This window comes from Papilio polytes, unplaced genomic scaffold (genome assembly GCF_000836215.1).
Source record: "Papilio polytes unplaced genomic scaffold, Ppol_1.0 DF824158.1, whole genome shotgun sequence".
Classification (NCBI taxonomy): domain Eukaryota; kingdom Metazoa; phylum Arthropoda; class Insecta; order Lepidoptera; family Papilionidae; genus Papilio; species Papilio polytes.
In genome coordinates this window covers 1,674,096-1,683,833 of record NW_013525046.1, presented here as the reverse complement: position 1 = coordinate 1,683,833, position 9,738 = coordinate 1,674,096, and the positions used below count along the sequence as shown (strand labels likewise).

The 9,738-nt window shown below is 31.0% G+C and overlaps 1 protein-coding gene across 1 annotated transcript in view; it reads left to right on the top strand.

The window, feature by feature from the left end:
* LOC106111657 overlaps positions 1 to 9,444 on the top strand; it is a 21,435-nt gene extending 11,991 nt beyond the window's left edge. The window contains exons 6-7 of the mRNA XM_013293800.1: positions 7,062 to 7,245; positions 7,624 to 9,444. Of these exons, the coding sequence (XP_013149254.1) occupies positions 7,062 to 7,245; positions 7,624 to 7,901 (462 nt within the window). The 3' untranslated portion in view covers positions 7,902 to 9,444. The remainder of the gene's footprint in view (positions 1 to 7,061; positions 7,246 to 7,623) is intronic.
* The last annotated feature ends 294 nt before the right edge of the window (positions 9,445 to 9,738 follow it).

The following is a 9,738-nucleotide window of genomic DNA, read 5'->3' as shown; positions in this document are numbered from 1 at the left end:
AAAAAAAAAAATATACCGACGAATTGAATACCTCCTTCTTTTGGGAAGTCGGTCAAAAAGACAGCCAAAATTACATAAATGACTCAGTATTTTACGCTTTGTATAACATAATAACCTCTACTAGTCTGCATTAAAAATCTTTCATGTAACTTTTCAAGATAAAATATTATCAGTAACATCAGGTCATACGAGTGTTAAACTGAATAAAGAAATGTTAACTCAATTGCAAACAATGAAAGAAAAACAATTGCCATTATTATACTTGTAATTAGGGAAGCATTTTTCACTGCGTACAAATTGTTTATTTAAAGCTATTTTCCCTGTAGAAAATATCCACGAAATTGTAATATTTAAGTTTGGGAAAAGAATGTAAAACATAATGTAAAACATAATAGTTATTGTTTGAAAATCTTTCGACTATGGTATTAAATGCAAAAGCTTTTAAGCAATGTAAAATCGCTTTAGAGAATTCTACAAAAATGGCTGCTTTTTTATTTGTCACTGCGAAGCATCAATTTTACCAATATTATAAATGCGAAAGTCTATATGAAAAGATGGATGGATGAATGTTTGCTAGCATTTGTAGCCTAAACTGCTAAGCGGATCTGTATGAAATTTGGCGTATATGTAGAGGATAGTCTGGATGTACGCATAGGCTAACTATTTTGGTTGTTTTTTCAATTCCACGCGCACAGAGACAGGCTAAAAAGCTAGTACAATGTAATTAGCAAGAAAATATTGTTTTTGTATGCAGAATTCGCTAAACTGAACCTTATTTTTCCGCATGTGGGTCATACTTAGTTCGGCACTGAGTCAGTGACCACTTACCGAGGCAATTGGCGCTTCCTTTTGCATCTCGCTCGCCCCTCGTTCTCTCACATGTACTACGCCTCTACGCCGATGTACCGCTTGTTTGTAAACGTACAATTTTAAGGTCAACATATCAACTAACGAACAACACAACCGTTGAAAACACTACGAATCCGATTAACACCATCAACGACGACCCTAATGGTAATAAAAGTAACACAAAAAACACAATCTTTTCGAATAATATTAGAAAATACCAAAATCTGTTCAACATAATATACAGTTCTGTGATATTGTACACAAATAAGCAAGTAGACTACCACAGACTAAGAAAAGAAAGTTAAAAAAGGAAGGAAGGAGATACGAATATTTAAAATAAAAACTATCTCCAACGTTCATTTTATTTTGTTTACAATTACAGTCATCATCAATCATCATAAAAGTGATAGGAGATATCTATATTTAATATCTCTTTCATAAAATTGTTATGAAATATAAACGATGAATAAGGATTGTTTGCGAATTAAATAGCATAATGGCTGCCATTTACTTAATAAAAGGAACTTACGTGTTTGAATTTAGAATCTAAATGAAGTATTTTTTTTTAATTCAAGCATAACACCATCTTATTAGCGCCAACTAAAAATCCATAATATTTGGCAATTCATCTGCATTACCACTGCTACATATCATATTGTACAATACAGTTATCGTTATTACCTTGTTCACGGTCATGACCAGCTGTACACGTGGGTTGAGGAAATGGCAAACGCTCTGCCATTATAGTCTCCTCTTACAACATGTTTACCTTATTACTGGCCGACGGTCAGCGTGGGGTGAATTGAATAATGACGATGCTATTTTTAGTTCATTTACATGGAAGTTTTATATCCATGTTCCCTATATTGTACAAACAATATGTACCCGTCGGTGTTTATAGATAACATATCTAAAACTTAATTAAGTTATCTATTTTGCCCTGTTGGAACAACTAATAACGTGAAATTAAAGTTTGTTTAAGAAAAAATAATTAACAAAAACATCTATTTGCATAATTATTTATCTGAAACGTTTTTGATTGTATTGAGGACTGTCATCGTCACCTCAATAAGCCTACTCTAAGTTAGGAGTGACTTGACCATAGTCAACCACGCTGGTCTAATAATGAGTTGACTTCACACATATCTTTGAATGCGATGACTTCCTCTTAACTACCACCGACCAAAAATCAACGTATAACGTCATGAGTCCATCGGCAAACATCGCACCTTTAATAACTAAGTATTTTTATGTTTAAAATAAATATTATTACCGTTTTATATAAATTGTCTAACAGGATCTACTCTAAATATGAATCAATTCTTGATCAAATAAAGCTATCGGACGTTTCCATGCGTCTGTCAACAAACACTATAATTAAACATGTTTACAAACAAATCCAGTCGTCACTGCGGTTGTAAAAGCAAAGCCGACCATTAAAGGATTATCATCCATTCGCAGCAGTCACTTGTTGAATAGTTCGATAAGGAAGTTGTATGTTTACAAAGTGTTTATAGAAGGCGCCGGTTTATCTATTTATTTATATTAATGTCTACTGTTGACGTGATTCTTACATAATATGTTAGTTATCGTAATTTTGGATAATGGATTTAAATGGTAGAGCAATGTTGCAAATGGTCCACTCGACATGTAGGAAAACATCACATAAACAATCATGAATTGGAAGTAATTTCGTATCAATTGATGACTGTGTTGCCTGAGAATGTTTCCGGTCGTCCTTTTATTCATCATCATCATTGTCAGCCATAGGTCGTCCACTGCTGAACGTAGGCCGTCCTTTTATTACCAACTTTCTTTTCCTAGAAAAGAATATGAAAGGGGCATGGAATAGTTTAAAAGAGTCCTCTCTATCAAGTTACATGGCTATCATCTTTGATAGGTGATAGCCATATGTTTGTACACAAGTGTGGGTAGTGTAAACTCACTCTAAATATAAATCTGTTAAGTGTGTCATTATAATTGTAGTGAATAGTTAACAGAGGTAATGTTTTAAGTATACTAGTGCTTGAGCAGATATATAGCTATTAGATATATTTTTTTGAGTAATTATGTAACTATTAAGTATTTAACTTTAAAAATACACTGTTATTGTGTTTTACGTTTGAGATATTATTCGTAACAACGTCTTTGTTAGCTTGGTTACTTTCGTGTCAATTTAAAAAAGTTGTATCAACCCTTAGTTGTTTAATATTAATTTATGATTTTATAAAATAATCGCTTGTTAATTTATTGTAACAGTTTAATGTCATCTGCACATTAATAAAAGTATGCAAAATTATATCAATGTAAAGAATTTTATACATTTCGAAATTAAAATTATAAAAGATAATATTTGATCGATTGTTCGCCACAAGGAAGTAATATTTGATAACTAAAAATTGAAAACAAAATCTAGTTTTTTTATCAATTTCTAATGAATTACTTAACAGGAGCCTTAATTTTAACAACCTTAATCATACTTCATGCTAATATTATAAATACGAAAGTTTAGATGAATAGATGGATGTTTGTTAGAGTTTGTAACCTTAACGGCTGTAAGGATTTCGTTGAAATTTGGTATAGATGTAGAGGATAGTCTGGAAGAACACATAGGCTACTCACTTTTTTTTTTATTCCACGCGGACGGAGTTGCGGGCGAAAGCTAGTGTAACAATAAAGCTGTAACAAAGATAAAATACCATTTTACAGTAGTATTATAATCATAATAAAAAGTAAGCTATGAAATAACTCTTTTGTGACACCTTTTATTATTTGTCATAATAGTTATATCTCGACTAATTTAAATAATATCTGCATAAGGCCTATTGGTATTATTTATTCTGTGAAAAACAAAAAAAAAGATTTATGGATTTCCAGCTTCCGTCGGTAATGCTACCGCGCACAAAAAAAAACAAAAGCAAATAGCCTAATATAGTCAATTGTTTTTTAATAAATCAATTAATGCCAAGGCCATGTCGTAGATAGAATTGGCGTGTGCTCGTAATAATAAAAACAAAAGCGTATCTAATCACTTTAAATCCTCTGGACTTCAAATATTTAATCCATAATATAAAACGATAAAATTTTATTGCCAGTTAAACCCAGTTTATTCAAATAAAAGATAGATTTATAAATACGCGGCCCTCTGCTGAACACCAAAGGTTTTGCAACGTTGTTAGTGAAACCTAAGTAGGTGTATTAAAACCAAAAAGTGACTTATACCCTGTTTATCTTTATCTATGCTCTTCCCCTTTTAACTGTACGGTTCCTATTCAGTTTAACTCCTTTAATATTTTTTTAAAAATCAATTCCAATTTCAAAAGTCCTTTTACAATTTTTTTGATATTTTTATCTGTTTAACAATAAAAAAAATGAAAAGTAAACGATCACTGTTAATCTCGTACAATAAAATTCACACGATACGCGGAATTGTTTTAGATTTGTTTTTTTTAAATACGCTGATAGTGGATCAAAGTTTTCCAGATAAAATAATCAGTTTAGAATTTTATTACATCGAAAAATCATATATAGTTCAGTAGTGGAATTCGATAAATATCGATAAGTGTTTAAATATATCTTATTCACATGATAATGTTCTTTTTAAATTCATTTAGTGACAGATGACGTATGATAGAGTTATGTGGAGGACAAAAACCTGTTGCTCCGACCCTACGGGAGTAGGATAAGGAGAAAGATGATGATGAACGTTCTTTTTAAATAAACATGCATCTTGATTCAAATTCAGTTTTTTACCTTTATTACTTTTACAATTTATTCGAGCTAATATTTTTTTATTTATAGCACAATCTTACTGGAATCAGAAAACATATGAAATTTCGTAAAATACCGGCTAAATCAAGAAATTCTATGAACTTCCTTGGTACCTTAATCTAATAGGACATAGTGACGTCATCGACCAAATTTGTGTGTGGGATTTTTGTGTTTTTTTAATGGGCGTTCGCCCCGTCGTTCATTCCCTGGCATAGTGAATCCAAGGACTTTGTTTACTTTATTTTACAATCAATAACAATAATAATCTTGTAACTAGTTAAAATTTGTGTGATTTTACCAGTGTAGTGTACAAATCTAATACAAAAGCGATAACATTATTATCACTTTCTTTCAAATAGGGTTAGCTTTACAGGTGTCAATTTAAAAAATCAGAAAACACTTCTAGGATAATGTTAAATACTTTTCCCATTGCAGAAAGTTCTGTTCAAAACCACATTGTTACATCTCTCTACAAATTGTATACGTCGATAGACATTCTTATCAAAATAGTAATAGACTATTAAAGATAAGAACAATTTGTTCTATCGTTTCGATAAAGTTCACTGTGTTAAGATTTAATTTTGTCCACGATTTAGCGTTTTATCTAGATCATTACGAATTATGATTGTAAAAGAGATTGCTTTTAAACTTTATCAGTACACGTGTACATTGTTAGATAATCTGTATATGAATTTGTTTTTATAAGTGAATCCTGATTTACTTTCAAATGTTTCAAGATACCAACAGACTCTTTTCAGCGTTGTTACAATCTACACTAATATTATAAAGACGAAAGATTTGTAATTTTGGATTTTCGTATGTATTGAAATAACTCAAAACTGGGCCGATTCCAAAATTTCTTTCACCGTTAGAAAGGTAATTTATCTGTGAGTAACGTAGTTTCACAGACAAAGTCGAGAGCAACAGTATTGGTATAAAGTATTAAAGTGTTGATTTAACGTTTTTTGTGGGATAACTAAATAATTTATGACTAAAGTTGTTACTTTAAATCATTAAGGTGACTTATTTTAATGGACATAATACGGTTATGATAAGAAGTCTAGTAAATATTATTCGTCTACATTTCGTTTTTGTTTCACTTAACAAAAAAAATATTCCGTAGTTTGTTGAATTCGTAAACGGTTTTGTAAACTTCGAAAATCTTTAAAAACTACTTTAAATACATGCTAGATTTAAATATTTAATACTAGCTGTTCTCGTGCGGCTTCATCTGCATGGAATTATTTTATTTACATGTGTCATATTATCAATTACAAATGTCAAAATGACATGACATGATGACAACCTTGCTTCCTTGATGTTGGCAGCAACTTATAGTCTCTTTCCGACGTTAGGGTTTTTATCCAAAATATTTACCCCCTAAGTTTAATGGCGTTAAAATATATAGCCTAAAGCGTGACGTAAGTGTAGGGCTTTTTTAAAAAAATGAATTATTTAAAAACATGCTGTAATTGCTGACATCTTAGGCGACAAAGAAGTGTGTGTTTACGCTTTATTATAAGAGTATAGATGCAAATACATATACAAATTTCAAAATGTGGATTTACAGAAAATAAGTGCATTAAAATTAAACTATTTTTATAATTCATATAAAGTACCTTTTCACTACTTTCATAAAGGAAATGATAAGAATCAAGTAATAATTAGACATGTTTATCTAATTACGCGTAGTTATTGTTGATATCAAATTGAAGAATCTACAATTAAGTATAAATTATATATTTAAGTTATCACGTAATTTATCTTAATGTGACTATTTTAATTAATCAATCAAATTGTAATATGAAAAGATAATATTGAAATATCACCTATGATTCGACACTGTCAGAAATTAAAAAGGATCATATGTTTTCGTAGACCTGTATGTATGTTTGTTCCAGTAATTCATAGCCTGAACACACATACCGAGTCTGTTGGGAGTAGTGTCATGATTTTTTTTATTCCACCCTAACTCTATTTCCTACTCATATATAAAAATTAGATGAATAGATGGATGCTTTTTCATATATAATTTAAAATGGCTTAACGGATCTCTATTAAATTTGGCACAGATGAAAAAAAATAGCCCAGAAGTCTACTAAGTTTTTTTTAATCCGCCAAAATGGCAAAGCGAACCGCTGCCCATAGACATTCGCAATAACGGATGCGTTGCCTACCTTTACTCGACGGTGAAGGAAACGAAAAAATAAGAGGATATTTCCCCTTACTATGCGCGTCTTCCAGCGTCAAATCCAGTTCAATTCTTATATGACAAAGGTGAACAGAAAATAAACTAAAGTTGGGCCTCTGGCACGTGGATTTGCTCCCACTTCACGCCTCACTTATGTGTGGTCGTAGTATTTCACCGGGCGAGCCGACCCATTCGTGCGAAGATGTTAAAGCGGGCTCTACCACTACAACAAAATGTTCTTCTGTTCCAGGTGGGTGGGTACGTAGTAGTCCTGGTGACGTTCGTGCTGCAAGTGCCGATGCGGTGGGCGGCGGCGCGGCTGCACGGCGCCCCGCGCCTGCTGCTGGTCGATGTCTACCATCTTATGTCCTTTGTGGCGACTGTCAACGTGTGGCGAGGAGTATGGGGATTGCTCGATGTGTATTACTTTCCAGGTAAAGTGTTTTCACTTTATCGGATTGCATTGTTAGTTACATTTTCCATTTGATAGCTGTGTTTACCAATTATAAAAGGTTAAGGACCTATTATTGATAACAATATATGGATTACTTATTACTAATTAGTCAAGAAATTAGTTGTTTTCTTAATTTGTGTATACTAAAATTATAAAAAGGGAAGATTTGGATTTTTTTTTTTTGTAAATATTGAAATAATTCAAAAACTAGTGAGCCGATTTCAAAAATTCTTTAGCCATTAAAAAGTTACATTATCGCTGAATAATATTAGCTATATTTTTAAATTTCAATCAGATGAAGACGCGATTCATGGCTTTAATATTTATGTAATGCTATAACTAATATATATTGTTACAGATCGACCAAAATTTAGCAACTGGTCAATACACATAATCAGTCTAACATTGCTCATTTTACTTAACTGCTCCAACTCCATACTCGTCAGAGGAGTGTACATCGATGCAGAGGAACCCGCGGGAGACTGCGTCGTATTCCCCTGTCATTACCTTAGACTCTTCTTCCACAAAGAGAGAACTAAAAAGAGACACAGCAGGGTACTGGCGGCGGCCGCGCTCTCCGCCGCCAGGAAAACGGAAGAAGCGAGCATGTTGCAAACGCCAGAGGAAAAAGTCTAGAACTTTCTATAGACTGCAGTGTTGTTACTTAGTTATATATCCAGTGGCAATCAGTACTGTCCGTTATTACTGGTATTGTTATTTTGACAGACATTTAAATAATATATAGACTGGGCATAGTTAACAACGTTTTTTCACCGGTACTTTCTCTGAAAGGTAACGAGTTTAGTGTAACTCTATGTATTGATATGCAATTAAACATTTTACAAAATCAAAATAGACTCCATCTTTTCTTATAAAATAGACAGTATTAAAAAAATATTATTTTAAATACAGTTAATTATATTGATGTATGGATTTGACGATCTATGCCTCCTCTATATATATTTTTAATCTCTTTGTATTTTATAATTATTAAAAGCGAGATGTTTTTGAAAAAAACATTTTGTCTGTTACTGCATTTTTGTTACACCAAGAATTGTAAAATGTTAAAAAGTATTTTAACTTTACATCGTTAAGTAGGAACTTAACGGTTTTAAGTTAGTAATTTAGTTACATTTTCTTCTTGATAATTTGTTGTTATTTTTTATATCTTCATTCTTTGAGATTAAGGTCAGAGCTCTATCCTGCCTCTTAGATATATTCTTTTTCTATATATTTACATGCACATAGATCTTGAGAATTATTTTTATTACAAAGTACCGTTTATTTTATGTTTTTTTATAATTCTGTTCGATTGTGCCATAGATTGCATTATCAATTTTATTAAATCACCTCATTTATGGCTCGATAATTGCATTTATATTGATTAGAATTCTTCAAATTTTTGCCATTTCGTTTAGCGCTGGCGCTTTAAGAAATCGTGGAAACGTATATTTTCTTTATTTAAGTTTGTTAACTGTGGTCTTCGAAACAGTTGTATATAATATTGTTATCTGTTAGAAAAGACAGAAAACAATACAAGGCTTTTGTCGCGGAATTTCACGGTTATTTATTTAAGTTTTATTAATAATGCATCAGTATTGGTGGAATGTTGCTTTTACTACAAAGTGAACCTCTTGAACGACCAAAAAAAAATTAAAAACGTGTAAAAATTTAAATCGCTTCTATCTTTTTTGGAGCGAAAATTATTAAACAATTGTGTATAATCTGCTGATTTATTAACACTTTGTCCAGTATTACTGTCAAAATCAAAATTATTGTTATTAATAATTAAAAAGAATAGTTATGAAAACATTCTTCAAAGAAAACTAACATTGACTTGAACTTTAAACTATAAATGAATTTTATTATGCTAAAAAGAAAGAATTTGTAATTTGTCATCTTTATGTTATATGTCTTAATATTAAGACTATTAACTGTTATTTCTTTTGTTAAATAAGAGAGAAAACCGATTTTGTTCAAAGATTTCTTAGTATATAATAGTAAATAAGCGAATTATAAATATAAGTTTGAGCAGGTGTTGAGATCTAAGTCAAAGTGATCATTCCACATTTTGTATTATATTTTATATAGTTAGTAGAAATAGTTTGTAAGTCTATGTAAATAATGTACCTACGTCGTTGTGAAAGCAAAGTATTTAATAAAATAATTAATAATTTAACGTATCGTTTTAGTAAATATCCCTTAAATCGCACCGATGAAATCCTACTTTCATGATTATTCTATCTTAAAAGTTCATAAAACAGTCTGAATATTTGTCTGCTTTAAAAAAATATCCCTCAGTAACATTTTATGCATTTGTAGAAACAACAAAAATTAATGTTTGTCAACCACACCATGTTAATAAAGGTACGAAATCAAAATAAAAATGCAAAAAGTCGTTGTTAAAATATCATTTGTAAGAATAATTTAGACAGTTTAAAGTAATAAAAATCAATAAAAGACTTTGCTGTAG